This window comes from Nannospalax galili, unplaced genomic scaffold (genome assembly GCF_000622305.1).
Source record: "Nannospalax galili isolate Female #2095 unplaced genomic scaffold, S.galili_v1.0 scaffold1340, whole genome shotgun sequence".
Lineage (NCBI taxonomy): Eukaryota > Metazoa > Chordata > Mammalia > Rodentia > Spalacidae > Nannospalax > Nannospalax galili.
Window position 1 is genome coordinate 188,245 of NW_008346293.1, and position 26,367 is coordinate 214,611.

Genomic DNA, 26,367 nt, shown 5'->3' on the forward strand with positions numbered 1-26,367 from the left:
TTGTCAGTATTCCTTTGGATAGAATTGGGGTCTGCTGTTCATTTTTCCAGTAGTGTGTTGGGTTACTATCTGGAAGAGCCTTTATCCATCCTGGCCAACAACTTGACTGAAGGTATCACCTGTCTGGCTTCGCTGTTTGTCAAGTAACTTTTAGCTATATATATGTATGCTCTTATGAATATATGTATGTATGCTCTTATTTTTAATTTTTCTGACTCTTATTTTTAATTCTTCTGACTCTTAGTTTCAGGGAAAATACTCTAAACTGGGTGTATCTTAAGGGAAAATGATTTACTTCTTACTCTGGTGTCTGAAAATTCCATGATTAAGTACAAGCAGGTCTCATACCTGATAAAGCTATCTGCCTGTTAGACATCTTGATATAGCCTACCCATTAGAAGGAGTAATTAGACTCTTTGGAGGGCTTCTATTTTAACATGACATTAATTTCATTCTTGAGAGCCCTGCTCTCATGACCTAATTACCTTCCAAATGCCCTAGTTACAAATATTGTCACATGAATTGGGATTTCAATACATGAATATGCAGGCATACAAATTTTCTCTCACCAAAATAAAACAAAATATATTTTTTAAAGTTCTCAGTTCATGGGACTGGAGAGATAGCTCAGCAATTAAGAGCACTGGGTTCTCTTGTAGAAGACCCTGGTTTGATTCTTAGCACCCACATGGTGGCTGACAATTGTCTGTAACCCCAGTTTCAGGGGATCCAATGGCCTCTTCTGATCTCCATGGGCATTGTATGACATGGGTGCACTTAAATATATGTAGGCAATAAAATTATATACAAAAAAATAAAAATACTAAATAAAATAACTTTAAAAGTTTGTACTTCATGAAGACTTAAATTTTAAAAATACTCATTACTTTTAGGAGAATATACCTCTCTAGATACATGTGTTAGAAAAAGTACCTGTGAGAAGGAATAAAAGGGCTGTACGGGCTCCTTTTAAATGTTACACATGTCAATTCTCCCTTATAGTTTCAGAATTTCTCCTTTCATTGTCTCTTTCACTAACCACGTTTCAGTGTTTTCTAACTTGTCAAACTTTTTTTTTTTTTATCAATTCCCTGTATCCCCTTTTAGCCAAAGCCCTTTTGTTTCTGTCCATCTTACCAAGCCACTTTTCTGTGGCAAGATACAATGTTCACTATTCCTTTACTCTGCTGAAATCTCAAACATACTTCTTACTGAATGGATTGCCAAACAGCTAACATCTTTCTCTTGGTAAACTTTGCAGCACTGTTACTATTGATCACCAATTCCTTCTTCAAATTTTACCTCCTATGACTTTCATAAGTGTCTTTGAATCATTAGTTTCTTATGACACAGTATCACTTTGTTCTACTCTTGTGGAGACAATGACATCATGCTCCCAAGACAGGACAAACACATTGCCAAACAGGCTATATTTAGCCTGCTTTCCTCATCATGTGGCTCTCAATCAAACATGATTAATCCTTTCATATAGTCAGATATTAACAGAGAGGCTAATAGAGGCTAAGGCTAGTGATACAGTTCTAAACAATTCAAGCATATAAGATATGTTTTTTAAAAAACGTATCCTTGATCTCATGGATGTCACTAGAGTTATTTTAATTTTCTGAAAGTAAATAAGAGCTTGTTAGTATTATAATTTTTCCCTTAACTGATCTACTTGCCCAGAAGTTGGCCTATAACTCACTTTCAAAGACAAAGACCTCCATCTTTAATCCTGATTTGTTTGATGTTTTACTGAAGAACATTCAGTCCAAGCATCAAAATCAGAATTCCTGGCTGAGCTAATTATATTTCTTTCAGGGTCTGTCTTCTAGATTTCAAACCCAGTTCATTAACTGGTTTCTTTCTTTTTCATCCATTTTTATTTATTTTCCAAACTTTTGCTTTTGGGGAAGGAACACATGATATGAGAGCTACCCTGTTTCCAAATTTTAAAGCAGAATTGCCCACTACAGGTACAGTATCAATTAATCTTGCTTAACTGAAATCTTATGCCCATCACCGTGACTCTCCTCTCTCCCTTTCCTCTAGCCCATAGTAAGCAGGGTTCCATTTTTACTCTAATGAAGTGACCATCCCAGAAGCCATGCATAGATGGAATGGTATAGTGCTTGTGTCTGTATATGGCTTCTAGGTCAGTAGCACAGGTCCCCTCCTATACTGACCTCTTCTCCAGACCCATGAACAAGCTGTGAGGAAGAAGGCCCATTCCACCTAGTTTAGCATATCTTGATTCCACACTTTCTAGTCTCTGGGACTCCCGCCTTGTTTACTCAGCATTGTTAGAGTAGCCATGGCTTTCTTTTGAATATTTGTAGCTCTCCTTCCCCTCCTTTCTCATTTTAAAGCAAGAGTATTATAAAATGAAAAAAATCTTAATTTATTATTCTTTTGTTTAAAACTCTAGATCTTTTCACAAAAATATTAATATGTGAAACACATAACTAAAACAAAGACAAATAACTTCCAAAGTGAAGTAAATAGAGGGCTGACAGCATCATTGTTTCTCTTATTTTGCACTCAAGCTGTTTTCACTTAAAGACCTTATTATTTTTTCATAATCAAAAATAGAGAAAGAAAAAGTAGTCACTAAAATTTGGAATCACACTAAGACACATTTTCTCTATATCAAATTATTAAGCACAGAAAATAGTTTCTTTCAGTGTCTTTGAGATACAAGTCTGTGTCTGTCTTTAGTATGACATAGATCAAGATAAACAGAATGAACAGATATCTAAAACTTCTATTTCTCTTTTATAATGAATAGTATTTTGACATTTTATTTAAAATTCTAACTGTATACTATAGAAAAGGGAAATTAAATTATGATTAAGGGCCAAAATTTCAACACTAGAAAAGAGCTGTGAGCATAAAACCCACCATGAAAAGAAATGCTGTAGTATCAATATTTAATTGGAATTGGATCACATACGGCAGGCTGGCATTTTATATTTTGACATCCCATATCTCTCAAAAGCTTAGAAGACATGATAATTGAATGCCATGAGTACCTTTACTAGATGTTTTAACCTTCAAAGTACAATTTGCAATAAAAGCTTCCACGTAGAAGTGGCTGATTCCAGATTGTCAAACAAGAAGCAACATTTATTTTGAACATTTTCTTCCACTACAACAGAGTGTCAAAAACGCCTTACAGAATTTACATGTGTTATCATGTGCATAAATATCCGAGACTAGAATTTTATGTACATAGGATCTGTGTTTAAGCATTTGCTGAAGTGGGAAAAAGGGAATGACAATTGCATGGGAAGGGAAAGAATAATAAATATTGGCAAATATTGATACTTAATGGTTAATGTATTTTGTTTCTCTTGACAAGGTAGAAATACATTTTAGAGTACCTTCCCTTGCATTGTTCTGGGTATTGTGAGCCACAGGAACCATGCAGGCCAAATCTGGAAGGCAGGAGGCAAGCAGAGACATGGAGTTGTTACCCTTAGAAGGTCACTGTGGGAGATGAGCACAGTCGTGCACTCATGTTGTTGCTGATCTCTTGGCTCACCTGCTTGGCATGGCATGGAACTATGCCTGCAAAAATAACAGCTCCTGCCAGATCTTCCATTGACTTCTCCCACTCCTGGGTTAGGTACATATTTAGCTTTGTGAGGAAGGATAACAGCTTATCCTGAAAGACACTGCCATCACTGAGCGTGCAGATTTGGGAGTCAAGGGTCTGGTAGAAATAGAAGTTTATGGTCATAAATCCCTTTCATGTTGCAAGCGGCCTCACTCCTTTACCTCCCATCTTCCACTCCAGTTCTTTTGCTTTCAGACTGCAAAATCCACATGCAGAAGTAGAAACCTCTTATAGACTTAGTGAATTATAGAAAAGCAAATCCAAATCCTGCGTTCATCTTTCCTTCATAGTCATTCTGCTTCTCTAGAGAAACAGCAGGTGGCACTCTGGGAAACACGGATGCTACATAATATTCTATATTTGAAACTTTCTTAGTAGTGAAAATTAAATAATTATTTATCTTGACATATAGGACACTTTAAGTTTCAGTCCATTTTAATTCAATTTTTTCCCTCTCCTCCCTTTCTCTTGTACTTTTCTATACTTTTAATTACTTCTTTGCTTCCCACCTTAATTATAAATTGATCTGGCCTTAATTAAATTTTGAAGAAGTATAGCCACATAAGAACAAAATGAGAGAAAAGAGTAAAGTTTAAGACAATTTTCATAATGTAAAATATATGAAAAAAATGCTATACTCTTTCTAATATCGTCTGTTAAATAGTGATTTATTTCTTAATATCCTTGCACAATAGACTATAGGGTTAGTATTCTTATGTAGATGAGAATTTATTCTATGTGTGATATTGGTATTGCTACTGTCATCGGTCAGATATTTTTCTCTCAAGCAATGATAAAATTACTCTTGCCTAGCCCCCCTGTGTCAACTATTAAAATCCTTTATCTGGTATTTAAATACTTATTTAAAATATTTAATTTTCTGAAAAGCTTTCAATTATTCCTCCAGTAAATCTGTCTACTGTTCTACTATAACCATATATCTTTCTGTCTTATAACTGTGTCATTTTATGGGTATTCTATGGTTTATGAGTTTCTTAGGAGAAAACAATTTTTGTCCTTAATAATCCACACTGCTCTCAAGTAAGTTATTAAATGAGTGTTTGTTAAGTGAATGAAATAATACTTTTATATTACTGCATGATCTCTAAGTTATTAAATGAGTGTTTGTTAAGTGAATGAAATAGTACTTTTATATTACTGCACAATCTCATAGAGCAAAAAAACCTATCATAGTTCCATTATGGTTTTGAAAAAATGATTCCTTTTAATAAGTTTAATATGAGAATTATAATTAATCCAATTTTATTTCCGTGTGCTCTGACCAGTGTTTGTTGGGAGTAAGGATAATTGACTGTGGAGAATTTCAGTTCTATATGGAGTCACGTGCCAGATGCCCAAATACCTGGTAGTGTTCTAGAACAGAATCAGCCTCACAGATATTCCTGTATCAAAAACAAAACAAAAGCAGTTCAAAGATGTGGCATTCATTCTGTAGCAAGCCCTGACCATGTTTTGCTAGAAGAATATAAATTCATATTTGAACTTACAGAAGAGGAAAGGTGTTATATCATCATAACTTCTTTGAATGCATTATTTATTTCTCCAGTTTTGGCTTTAATTTGATTTTAAAAGAAATAAGAAATAAGAAGACCATGAAATCATGGGAGGAAAAGGGCATTCGACTCTAACATTGTGATGTATATTAAAGGTAGGAAATTTAACCTCTTTTAAATCAACCAAAAATATTCGAGACGGGTGGTCCACTCTGTGAGAAATTATTATAAAATTTCATGAGGCTGCACTTAAAAAGCTTTTAAAACAGCTTCTTGAATGAATACTGAGGACAGAATTTCATGGTGCATGTAAAAGCACTTTCTTATTTATTTCTTCTTAAATATTTAGATCTTATCCTGTTGATACTAGAAAGCTCAGGGCCCAAAGCCCAAAGACCTGAAGGGCCACTCAATTCACTGGGAGACTATGTAATTCAATTGTACTTTGTTAAAAAAAAATAATGAAATTAAGCCAGGTGAGGTAGTGCACTCCTTTAATCTCCACACTCAGGAGGCAGAGACAGGCAAATCTCTGTGAGAACCAGGCCAGTCTGGTATACACAGTGAGTTCTAAGCCAGCTGTGGCTATAGGGAGACCCTGTTTCAAAAAATAAAACAAAACAAAAAAATAACCAAAACAAAAATAACAAAAAATAAAAAAGAATAATTAAATTACGTTAGTATTTCTTAGATATATCTTTATGAATCAATTGACATAAAATTTGTCTGACTTGTTACAGGAACTATTTCATAAGCACCTTCATTCCCTAACCATATTTCTGAGTATAAAACCTCTGTTACCTTAGTGGAAAGTCTATTAATTATGAATGCCCAGTGTGTATATGAATAAAGTAGTGATTGACAATAGTTTAAATATCTTTTTTATTAATTTTATTCTTCCTTTCTATAATTCCTTTCTTCCCATTTTAGAGGAAGCACTTTTTGGTCCTAGAAAGTTCTAGGGGAATCTATTTGCTTTCAGGACAAAGACTAATTTCATAGTAATTGAGGCAAGAAGTGTCATGTAACTCAGGACATTTTAAATGACAACCATTCTTAACTTGAAAAATGTTTCACAAACAGAAAAAAATGCAAATTTATCTTTAATGAAAGAGAGTCACATAGTTTCATAGGTTTGAAAATTACCTCTATTTTATTTTTTTACGTGTATAAGCTTTTGCCTATATGTATGTATGCATGTGCATGCCTTGCCCACAGAAGCCAGAAGACAGTACCAGATCCCTTGGAACTGGAGTTATAGGTGGTTATGAGCTGCCATGTGGGTGCTGAGAACTGAACCCTGGTCCTTTGCAAGAGCAATTTGTGCTCTTCTCACCGACCCATCTCTCCAGCCCCAAACTTCTATATACTTTGAAACAACTTTCCTCATATACCAAAATTTCATAAACCCAAATAGCAAAGAAAGGACTATCTTAATTGTTACACACTTAAGCTATTGCATGCTGTTAGTGTTTCATAATTGTCCTGATAGAATAATATCTGTGGTTTTACTTTAGTCAAACTTACTGAGTGCCAGGGACATACATTAACATATATGTAAAATATGTTGGTCTTTATTTAAGTATAATATCTGACAAGTATAAAATTTGTTTTCTGAGTTTAGGCCCAAATATTTAGATTCAAATTTGGAGGATGGGCAAAGGGAAAACGTTAATTATTTCATGAGTTATAAGGAAAGCAGTGTTCAGAGCTCATAGACCTTTCCAAGGATTTGTGTGTGTACATAGATAGTAAGTGGTAGCATAGCAATATTTTAGCAGCCTACATTTATTAGGCACTGCCATATGTTTGAGTTAAATGATTGTGAACATTTAATTAATTATCTAGCATTAACCAGGTCCCTGGCTATGCCTTAGGTGCTTTAGATCAAGAAATTCACTATAATGAGCAGGGGTGTGAACCAATAAGAAACAGACTCATGAGCAGAAGGGTCAGCAGATGTCTGAGACTCCAGTCTCTTTGCTATGTGGTGCAGGGCTCAGAGAGTTGCAGGTGGAAGACTCCCCCTTCATAGTTTTTTAAAAAAATATTTTATTTATTTTTTTTTTTGTATGTATGAGTGTATGGCCTGTATGTATGTAAGTGCACTCATGTCATGCAATACCCACAGAGGTCAGAAGACCTCTGGAACTGGAGTTATAGATGGTTGTTAGCCACCATTTGGGTGCTGGGATTCGAACCTGGGTCCTCTGCAAGGGCAGGCAGTGTTCTTAACCACTGAGTCATCCACCTCTTCTCCTCTCCACCCTCCCACCACCCCATAGTTTTGTTGGTTTTTCTTTTATTGTATTTGAAAAGGAAAACATGAAGATAGCACTGTAACTGGGGGCTAGTCATTTGGGTGTAGGTGCTACGTCATCAGAGTTGTCTTGTGTGACTAGGAAGACTGAACATGGCAGTTGTGTGGCATTTGAAGATAATGAGAGAAACTGTCACACCCAAGCCTCCTTCTATTGGAAAGGGTTCCACTACTGCTCCCAGCCAACTGGAAGAGTCTCTGAGTCAATCAATAGGAATTTTTGTTTATCTTTCCATATTGCCTTTATCAGTTAACAAGTGCTGTGCTACATGATTTCAATGAGCATGTTTCATATAATAATTCTAGCAGCCTAAGGAGTTATTACAATTACTTTTTATATCTTGGCAATCTGAAGCATGAATACTTTAATTCTTTTTTCATTACAAACTATTGCTTGCCAGATTTGGATATATTATATGTCAGAGTACTACAAGATAGAATCGAGGGTTATCAGGTATGAAGGACTGAGGTCTTAATTTAGAATACTGATTTTTGGAAAATCAGATGTGGTCGCTGAGGTTTTTAGGCAAGGCAAAAGTAAATGTGCTCAATATTGCACAGCTATTGGTAGAAAGAAGCCTGGAAAGCACTCACCCTGGGTTAAAGCTTAAAGGACCCCCCAATAACCTAGTAATAGACATAAGTGACATTTAATTTACTATATACTTTCAAACTGAATGCAAAAATTCATGATATACAAAGCATTTCAAATACAAGTTTTCAAACAGACAGTCTTGATTTCTTTTATTTTTTTGAGTCCAGTAAATCTTGGTACAACATGAGGTGATGGGAAGCCAGAACCTGAATGCTGTCTGTCTGAACTCAGAACATAAGCTTATGAACATTATTTGCCAATGATTTTCAGGATATGGAAGACAAAAAGGGTCAAGTATAACTTAAAGCATGCATGAGTCATGACAAAGGGATCACGTAAGCAGAGGACCTGGTTCTCCAGGGCAAAAGCAGAGCAAATGACTAATTTGATTCCACTTAGACTCATGTATGGAGTTCTGATTCAAAAGAGAAGGTGAATAAAGAACTTTTAAAAATGTAAACTTCTCTTGGCCTTTCTTTATTCTCTTGGCAATATTTTTATCAGTGCAAAAAATCCAATTCATGGCCATAATGACATGATACTTTTTTTCTTGATTGCAATGGTAGAGTTTAATATTTTAAAAACTTGGGATGAAATTTAAACTGACTTTAATGCTAAAAAACACTTTTTATCTCATAAACAGAACTGCTGTTAGTATGGTGATTCCAAAACTGTATAATAATGTACCTCAGAAATATCTACATGGATTCAAAATGTTTCATTCTTTAACCATTCACTTTCTGAATGTGTCCAGTGACCTCCTGTCCTACAGCAGCTCAAACATGTTCACCTGGAATAAAGTCTTATTTTTTAAAAAGTAATTTTTATGGGGCTGGAGAGATGGCTTAGGGGTTAAGAACACTGACTGTTGTTGCAGAGGACCCAAGTTCAAATCTCAGCACCCATATGGCCGCTAAAAACTGTCCAACTGTCCATAACTACAGTTCCAGGGGATCCAACAGGCTCTTCTGTACTCCAAGGGCATTGCACAACTCATGTGCATTTACTTACATGCAGGCACTCATACACTTAAAATAAAAATAATAAAAACCATTTCTAAAAATTATTTTGTTATTTAATGTGTGTGATGTAAGTGCACATGTGTGCACTGTGGAGGACAGAAGAAGACAGCGGATCCCCATGGAACGGGGGTCAGGGATGGTGCTGAGAACCAAACCTAGGTCCTTTGTAAGAGAAGCCAGTGCCCTTAACTACTGATCCAGCTCTCTAGTTCCCTTGTTCTGATTTTTAAGAGCAAGAAAGCCCCTCCTAGATGATGCTCATCCAAAATAATATCACTGAACCAGCTGTGGGCCCATATTTTTATTTTTGATGGTTTGATAGCAGACAGCATATTTGTTGACTCCTATGCTAGAAGCCTAAGCATGGGTACAAAGCCTGGTTCCATCACTTTCCGGCAATTTAAGTACTGTGTAATTCGGTTTTCCTGTATTTAAAAAAGAAATATAAAATATATACTTCCTTGGGATAAAGATAGAAAAAAGGGGAATTAATATGAGTAAAGTAATTAGAATGACTTGAAATATTATTATTTTTATGCTAATTCTCATTGTTGGGTGTGTAATGTAACTCACTGAAAATTGAAAGATAAGAAATTATCTGAATATCTCTTTTGAAAGGGCATCAATCAATACAACTTTTAATTGTTCTGTATAATAGTTTTCCTAATGATAGTTTGGACACAATGTCTGAATAAAGAGAAAATCAATTTCATGTTCTATGTTACTTAAATATATGCATGTTTAAGTTTTTAAAGAAGTTATCTACATGGCTGCAACTCAGAGCCTAGCCTCAACCCAGGAAACTTGCAAACATTCTGGCCTGACTGTATTTTACACTTAGAGCTGCTAAGTACTTCTAATGTGTTTAAATCCTATGAATAATTAAATTGATTCCTATATTGCTGCATTTTATTGTGAAGTCCCGAAGTCACCAATTAGAAGGGGAATGTGGAAACAGTCTCAGCCTATTCTAGTCATTTAAATATCATATTCAGCATTCTTCTACTAGGTGTAAATATCAGTGTTGAAAGTGCCTTTGGCAGTACAAGGTCAAGCCAAGTCCTTATGTATAATTATTTTAAATCTCTCAATTGCAATTAAAAATTCAACTTCATTTCCTTTTACTAAAGTTCAACCTCACCATTCCTACCACTATTTTTTTGCTCAAATGAAAAATCACAAGAATACAGCAAAATAATGTTGAAAGAGTAGATGTGTAATACCAATGGTTCAGAGAAGTCATCTTCTCAAACACTAGCTTTTTAAACTTTGGTGTTATTGTACAGACTTTGAACTCCTCCATTGCACTAGAGTACATGAAATTAAAAGTTTAGCCAAGAATATTCCTTTTCCTATCATTTTTCTCTCTCTGTGGATTATACTCATTGCCATCAGCAACTAAAAATTATTCTTCCCACATAAATAATGATGAAATCAGGGGCTTCAGAGATGACTCAGCAATTAAGAACCCGGGTTCCCAGCACTCACATAGTGGCTAACAACCATCAGTAACTATAGTTCCAGGAGATCCGACACCCTCTTCTGGCATCTGTAGGCATTGCAACATATGGTATTCTTGCATACATGCTGCCAAGACATTCATACTCACAAAATTTAAAAAAAAAATAATAATGCTGGTGACTAAAGAAAATAAACTTGGATCCAAGTCCTGGGTTCCCAGCACTCACATAGTGGCTAACAACCATCAGTCACTATAGTTCCAGGGGATCCGACACCCTCTTCTGGCATCTGTAGGCATTGCAACATATGGTATTCTTGCATACATGCTGCCAAGACATTCATACTCACAAAATTTAAAAAAAAAATAATAATGCTGGTGACTAAAGAAAATAAACTTGGATCCAAGTCCCTCTTCATAATTTGCCTTTTCTTAATTATTGGCATTAAATGTATTTACTGCCCCTGAATTTCTCCCATTATTTCTTGAATACACCCTTGAAATTCCATGTGGAAAACCACCACTGATATTCTCAACATTCAATCTGAACATCTGTCCATCCTGTCTTCACCTTTCGTGCCCAAAGAGTATCACTTGCCACACTATCACTCTAGTCCCAATTGATTTCTGTGAGGTCAAGTGCTTCAGTCTCCTGATTCTTTTCTGCTTCTCTCTTGTTCTCTCTCTTTCCTTCCCCCAAGATTCCTTCCTCCTTAGCCATCATTTCTGGTTTATCCCATCTCTCTGGTGTATTTCTCTTTCTTCTAAATACCACAGTCTGAGTCTCCTCTCTTGGTGATGTCATTGAATGCCATGGCTTTGATTACCTTCCATCCTTGTTGGACCTCCAAGTTCCTACATTCAAGTACAACTTGTCTTTTATAGACCAAATTGGATTACAAATGCCTAAACCTCTTTTTGATAAAAATGTGAAAAGTTTAAATCTCGAATTTTCTGCTTTACTGTTTCCTCAAACCAAACAACAATAAAGCCAACTGAGCTTTTCTCTAGATCTCCCCCATCCAGTAGATGCCATTTCTCTTTCTTTCTCTCTCTCTCTCTCTCTCTCTCTCTCTCTCTCTCTCTCTCCCTTTCAAGTCATGAGATTATCCTGGAGTTTTTTACTCTCACATTTCACAGCAAGAGGAAAAGAATTTACACATATAACATTAATTGTATCACTGCAGCACATCAGAAACCAGATGTCATATCCCATGCACTGTTACCACCCTGGGAAACATCACTATCTTTTTTTTTTATTTTTACAAAAACTTTATTCAGAATTTCATACATGTATATAAGGTGTTCTGATCAATCCATGCCCACTCCCTCCCCTCTAACATTCCTCCCTAAAATCTTTTAAGGATTAGATACAAGCTCCCAAATACTTTTGGTATTTTTGGCCTTGGAACAGAGTATGTTGCTAACAGGTCCAAGGACATTTTGACTTTTAGCCAAGAAAACTGGCTACATTTCTTTGGGGTCTTTTTACCCTAAAAACTATCTCCTTTGGTGTCTCACTGTCTGCCTGTTTGCAGTCTGGCATCACTTTAATCCTCAACACAGAAAAGAAAAAGTCAAACATTCCGTTGTTCTGCTCAATGACTTCATGTAACAATCAGAGCAAAAGTCTGATTTTGGAGTATTGAACCTTTAAATGATGCAATACATTGATTAAATTATGAACTCTTAAAAATATCAAAGAGTGGACCGGGCCCAGCACTCGGGAGGCAGAGGCAGGCAGATCTTTGTGAGTTCAAGGCCAGCTGGCTCTACATAGTGAGTTCCAGGACAGCTGGAGCTACAGTGAGACCCTGTCTCAAAAAGATAAAAGAAAGAAATTGTTTGAAAAGCTAAAATCATTGAATCCCCTGAAACTGGAGTTATAGACTGTTGTTAGTTGCTATGTGGGTGCTGGGAACAGAACCATTGCTCTCCAAGAGTAGCCGGTGCTTTTAAGGGCTGAGCCATCTCTTCAGTGCCCCATTCCCAATTTTAGCTGTCTCCCACACTCTTATTTATAAGCATCACGAAATAAATTCATTTATTCTTTTTTGGTGATTCAGTAATGTTTGGTACCAAATGTGTTAAATTACTTTTGGGGTTTTTTTTTGAGACAGGTTCTTTGGGTACCACTAGCTGGTCTTGGCCTTGTTATGCTATGCCAGGCTGTTCTCTATCTCACAGAGAACCTCCTGCCTCTGCCTCCTGATTACTGGGATTCAAAGCATGTATTACTATGTATGGTTCAAATGATTTCTTTGTAATAGAATACACATATGTACTGTAGTAGGATAGAGTTTGTATTTCTGGATGAAAAAATGTAGCCTAGAGATACTTAAATTCGTCAAAAATAGATTTTCTTAAGTTGTTTGGCAATAACTGAAAATTTTCATGTCTTTTAGCAAGCTCCATTGCCAAGATTGGCTCAGATCCTCTAAAATTTGTAAATGATGCTGTGGAGGAAACCACGGACTGGATCTATGGCTTCTTTTCTTTTTTGTCTGACGTCATCTCATCTGATGGTGATGAAGACGATGATGATGCAGACGAGGACATTGATAAAGGTACAGAGAGAACAGAGCTCTATCCAACTGCCAGAGACAGTAGTAGATATTACAGCAGTGGCTTGCTTAGGTTTTAGCTCAAATGAGCACTTGGGTAAGCTAAACCAAAATGAATACACTTCTGAGTATGAAAAATACTTCAATAAGCTGCCAAATGGAGTAAATTGTTCTCTATTTGGTTTTAATTTTATAGTTTATCTGCCATTATGGAAAAGATATCAAGATTAAATGGTACCATTAGAGTAGCATTATAGCAGAAAGAGTCTTATTATACACAACTATAAAACCACAATTGATACTCATACTGATGTGTTTATTTGAGGGAAAAGTAACAATTTTTCAAGTTTATCTCTAGGAGGATTGAAATAAAAACAGTAAAAGCAAGAAACATGTAAATGTTTTATAAATGTAAGTCACAGTCATAGTCAACTAGCAAATAACCAATCTTAATAAAAGCACAATCACAAGAATATTTTGACTGAACCAAGTGAAGATATAGACAGGAAAGACAAATGTGTAAAAAGTATACTGGTCACTCAGATACACTAGTAAATAAAATAAATAGAAACAAATCAAGCTATACATAAGCTGACATTGAGTGAATATATAAAGAACAAAGTTTGATGATTTGGTCTGTTAAATGACATTTTTATTGGGGTCAATCTTATTCATCTAAGATTATCCATTCTGTCTTATTTAACAGGAAAAGTCTTAGCATTAGATCCCCTTCTATAGATCCCCTTCTATGACTTTGCCTTAATTTATTTGTTTTGGTCCCAGTGTGAAGTCACAGTGAACAAGAGAAAATTGAAATTAATATGATATATGGGCTATAATGCATAATTTGGACCACTGCCACAATTTTATTGAACTCATAAAATGAAACCATGCTAAATTTATACACTGGAATCTAGGAAGCAAAGTCATGTAGGAATCATGATTGTTGCAAACAATTTATTCCAAACAAATGAGTAAAAGAAAAATGAGTAAATGGTGAAACCATATTGTGCTTTGCTAAATGTTTTTCTAATCAAGTATTTTTTTTTCTTGGTTTAGGAGAAATAGAGGAGCCTCCTTTGAAAAAAAAAGGTTTGTTTTTTCACCTTTAAAACCTATTTTTCTTTTATTATAGTGTTGACTTTGAGCATGAAACAGACTCTTTTGTCTTGTATTTTCTCTTTAATATATTTCAAATATGGAGATTGTTTAGTGATAAGAGCAAGCAGCTTATACTTAGGAAGAGCTACTAAACTTCCTGTGACTGTTTTTCTGTTTATTGAGTGAATGCCTCCTTCAGCAGATCTGTGAATCTGTATGCAAATACAGGCCAGTGTGAACTGAGATTTTATCACTAAGGGGAAGTCTTTAGCTGGGAAAAGAGTTCAGAAGCTGATGGTGCCCATAATGTTTATTTTTCCTATCAGCAGATTTATTGGCTTTAGATTTTTATTTTACTATCAAGTTTTGCAGCTCAGTGCAGATAGTGATAAACAATAGCCACCATATGTGGAACAAAATGCTCCTGGGGGCAAAGACATACCAGCCAGTGGGTCATTCTCAGGGAGAGACGTTGCCTTGGGTGCTTGGGTGGGGTACAGAGGGATTCCTTGTAGGGAAATCTCTGGATTTTACTGACTGATCTTGGTTTGGAGCAGTATGCCTGGGGAAAAAGTGGTATACCTTTGGTCTAAGTGCTTCAAAGGACCAGAGATTGTTACAGAAAAGGGTGATCCATCTCTGGAAGGGTGATGGGAAGCAAGGCTACTATCCTGAGGGGCATTTGGGGTGAGTGAAAACTAGCCACCATCCTATACTATTGTGATGTTTTTGGTGCTGCTACACATTCTTATTGGCAAGTACTTGAGTTTTCTACTCTGGGGAACATACTCTGCCAAGTCTACTGTTGGGTTCCATGTGAGGTCCAGTTGATCCAAGGGATCCAATCCAACATTACCTACCTGTGACTGAGCAGATGGTGACTCACCCACTAGCTGGAGGAAAATTTGTATTTGCAATTTCTACAATAACAAAAGAAGAGAACTCATGCTTCTCTGATGTGGTGAAGCTGTCTTGAAGAGAGTGTGTATATAAAGTGTTTATAACATGGAGAGGAAGCACGTGTATCCTGGCTATAAAGGGAGCATGAAAACTCCTGTCAGAATCCATACATTAAGTAAAGGTTTTGAAGCTCTAGATATGTATGTAAACGTCTTAAGGACAAAATAGGGTGTTTTTATACCTGATCTTCAACATATATTGAGTAGGATACAAACTGTATGCTACTGAACTGTTAAAGAATAAGTTTATAAAGAAAATATTTAATGTTTAGAAAACATCAATTAATTTTTAAAAGGAATATAGTGATTTTACTATATTTCATTTTACATTTTTTTTGTAAAACTTGGGGGTAATCAACAGCTACTTATTTGGATTTAAAGTCCACTCCACCTACTTAATTGGACTTAAAGTCCATTCAGTGAGAAGAAACTCATGTGTGGTACAGTAAACACAGCCAAATACAATGGCTGGAGAGGTCATAGATCTTAGCAAAACCCAACATCCCTAGACAAATGTAATTTTATGGATTTTTTCTTAAGATGAGGGCTCTGGGGCTGGAGAGATGGCTCAGTGGTTAAGAACACTGGTTGTTCTTGCAGAAGACCCAGGTTCGAATCCCAGTACCCACATGGCAGCTATCAACTGTCTGTAACTCCACCCAGGGGATCCAGCAGCCTCTTCTCACCTATGTGGGCATTGCATGGCATGGGTGCACTTACCTACATGCAGGCAATACACACATACATATAAAATAAAAATAATAAATAAAAGTTTTTTTAAAAGCTAAGAAAATGATGAGCACTCATTTAGCCCAGGCTAGCCTTGAACCGACTATGCAGCTGAGGAATATCTTAAGCTCCTAATAGTCCTACCTCTACTGCCGTTGTGCTGAGATTACAGGCCTGTGCCACACTCTCTGCTAACCTCAATTTCATTTTGAATGTCAATATTTGCAACAGTCTTTAAATTCTATTGCTTACAACTTTTAACTAGTGAAAACTTTGATTACTGTCTCCAAATGTGGTAGGAAATGCAGTTTTCAAAAATGTTCTAACAAAATGAAAATGACAACAAACCATGAAGTTGACTATTGCAGCATATGAATATTTGGCTTCCTGGATAACCCTAGAGTTCTGAGAGAGAGAGCAAATCAAAGAAGTCCCATTCTCCACCAAGCCATGAGATCTGTCCTTGTACAGTCACTATACATACCTTATCTCTGCTGCAATTAAACTCAGTCATCAAATTTAAGTTTCAGTTGTGCTTTTTCAGAAGTTTTCAACATGCTAAACAGTGTGCTAGGTGGAATAGATCATTTGTATCTTTGCTTACAATATTTTCAAAGGCTTGTGAAGAAAGTTTATTAAAATAATTATAAATGACTGTATTAGTTACTTCTCTGTTAGTGTGATAAAACACTATGACCAAGACAACTTATACAAGAAAGGGTTTATTTGGGATTACAGTTCCAGAGGAATAAATGTTCAACATGGCAGAGGAGTGGGGAGTAGAGAAACAAAACTAGAAGTGGACAAAGCTCTGGACTCCCAGAGCCCGGCATCCATTGATGTGCGGTCTGCAGCAAGGCTGCACTTGGTGAGGGCAACATGGCCTTCCCCAAACAGCACCACTAACTGACCAAGTATTTAAAAACCTGAACGTGTGGGGGATAATTCCTTCAAACCATCGTAATGAGCATAATGGAAATTTCACGTGATATTGCAAAAACAGAAAATTATACCTTACTAATATCAATATCTCTGTAACATGGTATATCTTAGGCAAATTATTAACAAATGACACAAAAGTAGCACTTTATTTCTTAAAATATTGTGGTGGTGCATGCCTGTAGTTCCAGCACTTGGGAGGCAGAGGCAGGAGGATCTCTGTGAGTTCAAGGCCAGCCTGGTCTACATAGTGAGTTCCAGGCCAGCTGGGGCTACAGGGAGACCCTGTTTCAAAAAAAAAACAAAGAAAATAAAAAATCCTGATAATAACATGTTGAAGAGTTTGAATAAATGAGTAAAGTAGACAGTAATGAGACAGAACAGTTACTGCTGCATGGTTTACATTGCTGAGGGTGAGTATTTAAATGAGTAAACTATTTTTAGACAAATAAAGTTTAACATTTTTAATTGCTCATAAATTCCCCAAGTCCAAGTTGAAACCATGCTCAGTGATACAGGTATGGAGAAGAGGGAGAGAGAATGGGGGCAGGGGGTGTCTGGAGACAAAAGGCATTGGCAGCTTAGTAATTTTCTGTATTTTTTTAAAAAATGAAAAATTGGCTTATTATAAAATTAATAGGATTGGTTCAATTTTCATATTAATATTTAAAGTTTCACTGACCAGATTAGGTAAATAGTCACAAAAATATAATTCTTTAGAATTTTTTTACTAACACTTCTAAGTGCAATATAATGGATATACTTATCTCCTTTTTACAGTTCATTCTTACTTAAACCTTTATCTATAATAAGTCTGCATATAAGAATAATCATTACACCATTTATGTCCTTTCAAATATGTAATTTTAGAAGATAATGGTAGTCTTTTAACAAGAAATTTTGTTTTATAATGCCTTCCCCTGACATCTAGCTTTAAAGTTAAGAAAGAATAATTATGGTCTTTCAGAGCTAGGCACACTCAGATTTTGTAAAGGAAAAACTGGCCTTCAATTTTAGAGGCACAGTGACCTTACAAGTTATACACTTATCTCTCACCTTCCAGTCAAGTACCAGAAACCCTCAAAGTTCTGTTTAATTTCCTTGCCTCCTATATTGGTTACATTCTTGTTGGCTTTTGTGACCAAACAACTAACAAGAAGCAGCTTAAGAAAGGAAGGGTTTGTTCTGGCTTTAGTTTGAGGGGATTCAGTGCATCATGGCAGGGAAGGAGGGGACAGAATTAGTCTGAGACAGCTGGTCACATTGCATCCACAGTCAGGAAGCAGAGACAGATTGTCTGTGCTCAGCTCACTTCTTCCTTTTTAGTCAGCATGTGACCACAGCTCATTGGATGGGGCCATCTATATTCAGGCTGAGTCTTCCCTGTTCCATTAGGCCTTTCCAGAAACACTCTTATACAGATACCCAGAGGTAGGTTTCAATAGTGATTCTAAAACCAGTAAAGGTGGAGAACTGTGCTTAAGATGACCAAGACAGCAACATAAAACCTGGTATCCTGTGAAGTTGTACTTGGAGAATGTTAACAGCAGAGGAACAAAGACACCCTTGGATTTAGAACAAACAAATTAAATTCTCTCTGTAGTTGTGAATCCAACTTGTCCTAAATCTCCTCAGATTGAAAAGAGCTATCCAAGAGACTGAGCTCAGTTCTTTCACTGTGAATTTTTCTTACTTTATTGAAATTCATAATAATTCTTTGCAGTCAGAGTAAATGAAGAAATTCCAGAAAATCTGAACATCATAAATATTCAAGGCCCTATTAGGGTTAGACTATTTGGAAGGTTACATCACTTTATTGGTAGTTCACATGGGTGGACAAGGTCATGTGCCAGAGTGTTTATTAAACCCATCTTTATTGCTAGGTTCTGAGTTTTATACCAGGATGAACATTAAATGTTGAAAAATCTCATGCACAAGAAAAGGAGGGAGTATATAAAAGTGATTAAACTAGTTGAAATATTGTCAGAATATTGTTACTAAGTACACCTAGTAACATTGTGAAATATATACTGATATATCAAAGCTCAGTTGTGTAGTGCTGCATATTACCCCTTTGTCTGCTTGTAGAACTTGCTGCTGTAGCTGTTTCTGGTATTTTGAAACACTGATGTGGTCCATAACTACAGGAAGACAAAGACCAGAGTGCAGGTTGCAGGTGGCTCAAGAAGGAAAGAGGTGGGGGAAGTTGAGGCAAGAGAATCTCTGACAAATTATCCAGTCATCCCCCCAGGTACTTTCTCTTGTGAGCTTGTTGTGTCAGACTCAAGGGATGGCTTTATTATTTTGTGTGAAAAAACAAAATCCAATTAAAATTTACTTTAAAAAAGGCTCCTTCATTGGAACAAAAGATAGAGATTAAAAGATATGAAACAGAAATGACTTCACAAATGGCTTGGTGCATGTTTTCTATAATGTTATGTGACAAGGATTTTCTCCAAGTCTCATTAGCTTATTTCTCAGGCAGGCTATTTTCTCTAGTGGTAATTATGGTCAACAGAAGCTTGAGTCCCAAGTCATTTTACCTTAGTGGCCCCAAAGTGAAACTATTCTTGAATGTTTCTTGCTAAGATACTTCTGTCGACTCTCATTGATCTGAACTGAGCAACACACACTTGTTGGAAGATGCAACACATATGCTGTGAAGTTCTGGGACTGAGCTTGGAAGTAGATAGGGTAGGATCAGTCCAACTACCTGTATTGAGATGAGAAAGGTAAACATTTCTGTAACACAATGAGGAATATTGTAGTATAACGAATTCTAGCAAGAAAGCTACAGATGTCCATATCTGCCACTTATTTTTAGAACTAAAACTTAGACTACCTTCCACCTCAGTATTATGAAGTATAAATCTCAGAGTGGAGCCTTAGCAGATTCCCTGGGGAGTGGGAGGGAGAGAATCAATGTAGCCAAGAAACCGGAAAAGACTGCTAATGGTTATGGAACTTCTTGGTTAATGAAATGTTGTAAAATTGTCCATGGTTATGGTTATAGAGAACAACTAGAAACCATTAGTCTTTACCTTTTAAAAGGGAATATTGAATAATATATGAATTATATCTTAATAAATCTGCTTTAAAATAAAGTGATACAACTAACTGTATAATTACTTCCCTCCCTCAATAAAAGATAATTTATAATCCTATGTGTTTCTCAGTCTCCTTTAGAGTAAAAATCACTGCAACTCAAAAGTCATTCTGAAAACCAGAGATTTCATGTATCCTGAGGTCATTAAAAGAAGCTGTTAGGATAAGTGAATGGCTATCTATTTTGTTCATAGGTTATAAGTACTCTGTATAAATTTACTGAGGAATAAAACACCAATACTATCACATTGGTCTAGTCCATTGGAGTAAGTTTATAACTAATGCCCTTTAAACTCATTATATCCAAAGTTTCAACATGACTGAGATAAACTCTAGTGGATACAGTGAGGAGATATTTGTATTGGATTTCATGGGCAACTTATATGTAACTGTTAAGTCACTTAGCCTCAGTGGCTCCGAGTTCTTAGATTTGTGAAACAATGGTGTTGGATATACTGATATGCATTTCCTTCCTAGCTATGAAGTTTTCTGACTCTAATTAAATCATGATGTTGTATAATAATAATTTTATCAAGAATTTCATCCGGACGAAATCCCTACAACTCAATGTATGGCCAATGGCCAACTATTTGAGGATCCTTTGGGAGCTATTCAGAAAACCAGCCTCCATCTAAGCTGACTGAATGAGAATTTGCATTTTAAGAAGATCCCCAGACAGCTCATATGCACATTAAAATTTGAGAATCATTGATCTGGATAGTAGTTTCTACTTCTGACTGTGGTTTTGAAGTTATCTGAGAGCTTGTTTAAACTGTAGATTACCATGTTTTCTCACCATGAGAAGCCAACTGAATCAATTTGGACTGTAGCTCAGGAGTATGCTTTAAAATCGCCCCAGATTATTCTCATATACAGCCACACTGATCTGGTGTAGGATGTCATCAATTGGAAGCACACATACTGACACAGCCATAACTTCGTCTGTAGCTCTAAACTCCATTAGCATTTATCCAATAAAGGTATTATTTGTAATCACTTCCATCTGTTGGGTTTTTATGCACACAGGGAATGGTATTTCATTTTATGGATTGAGAAAAATCAAACCTAAAGTGAAAAATGTGTTAACCTTAGATTATAGATTTTATGAGAAAAAAGTGAAATTAGGTGGATATCATTTCAGTGTGATTAATTTGAAAGATTTTAGGTAATATTACTATGCAATGTTGAGACTATCATTTTTCCTGAAAAAGGTTAGCTTATTTTACCAAGTAATAAAATCTAACAAATTAAAAGTCCATACTATGTTACATTTGTGACCTTGACTATCCTGAAGAAAAGGGTCCTCACATTCTACCTCCATCACATCTACAGTGCAGCTCACTTAATCACAAATAGTAGGTGCACTGAGGAGGAGAAAAGATAATTTGTAGTTTTCATTAATGGGAAGTGGTATACGTCCCTAAAAAATATTTCTTGATATATCTGAAAAAAGATTTGCTATACCTGTTTTAAATATTGAGAATTCAGTAGAATAGTATCCCTTAGCATTATTTAATTAGTCAATAAAAGATAACTACATTTGCTCAGTCATCTATCATAATTAATCTTTTGTGTCCTGTTATTACTTGGAGTCTTTTACAGACAGCCATTTCATATTCCCCCTGAATAAATATTTTCTAATATTAAAAGAAGGGAAATTATAAGAAGGCATTTTTCTCTTATCTGATTCTTATGAGATATCTAAAGAAAACAATGATAAAAGCCATTCTTTGAAATCTATAACCCTCATAATAATTTAATAAACTCTGTTGTCATCTTGAATCACGAGAGTTGCCTTGGTAACTGAGATTATCCTTTTAACTTTTTGAGTCTGTCATTTCAGAACTCGATAACAATTTGAATATTAAGAGTGTATCATATTGATAGAGAATAATATGTGTTTCAAATTGGTCACATAAGACTTAGACACAGTTATAATATAGTGCTAAAGATATGTTTTTTAATGACTATAAGTAGATAAAAACAGTTTTCCATATTCAAAATTAAATAGAGCATGACAAAATAACTTAGAAAGACCTAACTATAAAGTAAGCTCATTCTTAGGAATCATTTATCACCATCACTAATTCTGGTCTCATTTATGCTTTTGATACTACCAACCTGACCACTTTTGGTACCCATGGCCTCTGTTCCCAACTTGTAAAATGTCAAGATTAGAGAACTTTGGAAAAACATGTTGGCATGATGAATACCATTGGCATTGAGTTTATTTGTTCTGAGACAACAAAGAAGACTTAACAGGCAGAGAACTCAATAAAGTGAATCTTCAAATTTGAAGAACTTTTAGAGTCTAACTTTTGATGTTTTGGATGATTTTTTTTTTTTTTATGGGATGAATGGCACCAAGCATGAGAATTTGAAAATTCCCCATTCAGCTGAAAATGACATTTTGAGCCACCACAGGTCTACTGAAATCTACACTTGTCTTCTCAGATGAATAGCATGAATACATTTACCAAATGCCCAAAGCTTACAATTTCTACATTCAAAATACCATAAATACATAAGCAAACATTATTAGACAAGAGAGAAGGGAGAAAGTATTGAAACTCCTTAATCACTATTACAAAATGCTAACAAAACACAATAGTATCAAACCAGGAGAATGAAAGATATAAATTTGGGGGGAGTTGAAGTTTTTTGTCCCTTCCTTTAACTAGGTGAAAGGACATATCCTAGTTTTAAGATCTTGCCCCCCCCTTTTTTTTTCTGTTGCTGTAGACGCAATGCTTGATTTTCAACATTTTGTTATGGATATATTCATTTATATAAATTAAAGTAGAATGTTATGCATTTAAATATATGTCCTTAATTTCATTATTATTTAGCTTTTTTAATATTTCCATGAAATATAAAAAAAATCTATGTAACAAGAAAAACTTTGAAAAGTTTTTCAGTTTATATTTATAAGTAGAATTCTGTAACTTTCTTAAGCATATATATATATATATGCTTAAGAAAATTTTATACACACACACACACACACATATATATATATATATATGCTCAGACTAAGCACTGTAACACTGACCTACATCCCCAGCCCTAAAATCCATTTTAAAAATCAATACTTTACTTTCTCAAAAAAAAAATTAGTTAGAGCCATTTTGGCAATTAAATTGTTTGAGTTTATCATGAACAATGGGTAAGATAAAATCTACTACCATCTATGGTGTCAAAGACTAACCATTTTTCATGTAGGATATATCTGTATCAAGACATTATTTTCTGTCACTCAACCTGTTAAGTATTGAAATTTTAATGTGGACTAAAATAGGCATGTTTCTTTATGTCATCAATATACTATTTAGTGATAAACACAGACAATAATATCATAGTAAAAAACAGCATTCGTGCGATGATTACTTGAACCTTGATGATGTTTAAAGTCTCTGAATTCTGAGCCCTTTTAATGCTCCTGGAAACCTATGAGACAGGTATATTATTAATCTTATTTTATGAATGACAAAATAAATTTCACACAGCAAGTGATAGGAATCAAATTTTAATTGGGCACATTGACACCACTGTTAATTATCTTTAACCCTAAGCTGCAGTTTAATGAATGCCAGGGATCAAAGTATTTTTGTATAGATCATTTTAATAGATATCATGTCTAAATTTTCTTATCAAACTGCATTTTGAAATTACAATAGAATACCATAGGTATATGACATCTTTCATATAAAGATTATTAAAATAATTACTTAAAGATCATTGCAACTGTGAATTAGTAATCTAAAACCAAGACTAAGTTTTATTTATTCTCAGAACTCTAATAAATTATTGCATTGCTTCCCTGCTTTCTATCAATTCAAAATCTCTCATGCTGTTTGACACTGTACTTTTTAAAAAGTCAGTTTGAAGGTCTGGAGAGAAGGCTCAGTGGCGAAAACACTGGATGTTCTTGCAGAAGACCAGTGTTCAAACCCCAGCACCCACATGGCAACTAACAACCATCCATAACTCCAGTTCCAGGGTATCCATTGCCCTCTTCTGACCTCTGCAAGCATTGTATGACATGAGTACACTTACATAAATGCACACTCATACACATTAAAAATAAAATAAAAAATAAAAAGCAGCTTGACAGAGAAGAGCTATTTATCTCCATTAAATAGTACAGTACAGCGTTTAAATAGCATGAGCTCTTTAAATTCATTAATAAATGTGAATTGTTATATTTCCTGGTAAATTAAATTTTTTGACTTAACGTGTGAGATGAATAAGAATATTGAACAAATATCTACAATTTTCACCATTTCTCATCTTCATTTATGCTTCACAATGAAAAAAAAATTTATCTTCATTTGTTTTCTTTCTGTAACATCTTGAGCATGGTCATTTCTTTCTTTGGTCCTTTGTGCTGCTTTGTGTATTCTCTGCAGGGCTGGTTTGGTGGACAAGAATTCTTTGAAACCACACAAAATCCCAGCATAGACATGTGGAAGTGACTAAGAAATACTAGCTCAAACTAGGTACTTTAGGCAATTGATGGGTGCTGGGAGGGGGAAAGATAGTGCCTTACAGGGTTGGGAGTCTAAGAAAGCCCAGTGGATGGACCACACTGAAGGACATTAAGGCACATAAATTGTACTCTATAGGCAGCAATATATACGTGTGTGTTTGTGTGTGTGTGCATGTTGTGTGTATTGTGTGCATTAAGTTGGGTAGAGGTGTGGATAGGGGAGAAGATCTAAATACCATTAAAAAAATATTGTATAATAATCACAAGAATCAATAAAAATATTAATAACAGGAAAAGATGAAAGAGTTTGAGGAAGTAGCAGGCTAGGTGACATAGTCCCAGCACTCAAGAGACTGAAGTATGTAGATGTCTGTGAAGTCGATGTCAGTTTGGTCTATGGAGCAAGTTTCAGGTCAGTTGGGTAGTTGGGGCTACAGAGTGACACTGTCTCAAAAAAAAAAAAGGAAAATGGCATGCACATTCTACATCTGTGGCTTTACTTGCCTTTCTCTTACAACATTTCTGACACAGTGAAATGGTGATGACTGTTCATTATTAGCTGTGATCCAGTTAAACAAGGAGACATATTTCATTGCTTCCTAATATATTCGGAAGATGGTCGTTCTTCTTATTCATTTCATTTTATTTTACTTTATACCATTCTCAGAATTCAATTAAATTTCATCACTTAAAGACCTATCAACAGCCATACACTTGGATTGAAGTACTTCGACCTCTCTACCTTATAAACCACAAACCCTAAGATTTTCCAGTGAGAAAAGGATCTATGACTGCGGCTGGTGAGATAGTGCAGGGGTTAAGAACACTGACTGTTCTTGCAGAAGATCTGGGTTCGAATCCCAGCACCCACATGACAGGTAACAACTGTCCATAACTCCAGTTCCGGGGGAATTGACAGTCTTTTGTGTCCTCTGCAGGCATTGCACGACATGAGTGCACTTTCCTACATGCAGGCAATTCACGCATACACGTAAAATAAAAATAATAAATTTAAAAAAGGATCTAAGACTTAACCTTGTGCTGAGACCGAACACTTTTCGGAGGGTTTTGACTTTTTCTAATTCTAAAGTGCTTTTGGAAGTGCTTCTATGATGTGATCATTGCGGAAATGATCAAGGACGTCCACCGACCTTCCATCATCTTTATTTCTTGTGTACTTACAGCAAACTGTTCCTTAAACAGTGCCATGATTTTCAATAGAGATTTGTATCAATTGCACATCAATATCATGTTAAACAAAGTAGAAGCACTCACCTCTGTGGAAATTATTATGGAAAATATTCTTCTTTGAAGCTGTTTGAAAACCATAAGACATTAGATCCCTCATTTTAATGACATGACTCTTTAAAATTATTTCTCCAATAATCTACAAATAGTTCCTGGCTAGAAAGAGCAAGTGAAGGTAATGAATCAGAAATCACCTGTGTCTGAGAAAAATATCTTTATGAAATCTAAATTGGTAACATGCTGTTACTCAATTGGAGGAGTGGTCATCATTTCCTGGCTAAGGATAAGGAGACAGAATTGGCACACCATGTGGAGGCTTCACTGAATCTTCTGACAGCTGACAGCCACAGATAGTGACACCAGTGTTAGAATCCAATCCCCCAGGAAAGTGTAGTGCAGCAATTACATAGCAGAGAAATAGCTAAGCTCTCCTTGGACTTGAATCATAAAATCCTTTCTTTGTCGTCTGTGAGCCAGAAAATATAGGTATATGTAGGCCTTTCCTAATTTAGATACTTGTCTAGAGTTGCCTCTAAGGATGTTAATAGACTTAATTAAACTTGATGCCCCAAACTTAACGATGTTCTCCTGCAAAAAACGAAATGAATATTTTTCCAAGAAACTCATCATTTATTTTTCTTGCGAGCTGTGGAGAATTTATTGTGTGTGTGTGTGTGTGTGTGTGTGTGTGTGTGTGTGTGTGT

General features: G+C 35.5%; 1 protein-coding gene across 1 annotated transcript in view; it reads left to right on the forward strand.

The window, feature by feature from the left end:
• Positions 1-26,367, forward strand: part of Trdn (triadin) — a 226,845-nt gene that overhangs the window by 25,169 nt on the left and 175,309 nt on the right. The window contains exons 3-4 of the mRNA XM_029568123.1: positions 12,935-13,096; positions 14,153-14,185. Of these exons, the coding sequence (XP_029423983.1) occupies positions 12,935-13,096; positions 14,153-14,185 (195 nt within the window). The remainder of the gene's footprint in view (positions 1-12,934; positions 13,097-14,152; positions 14,186-26,367) is intronic.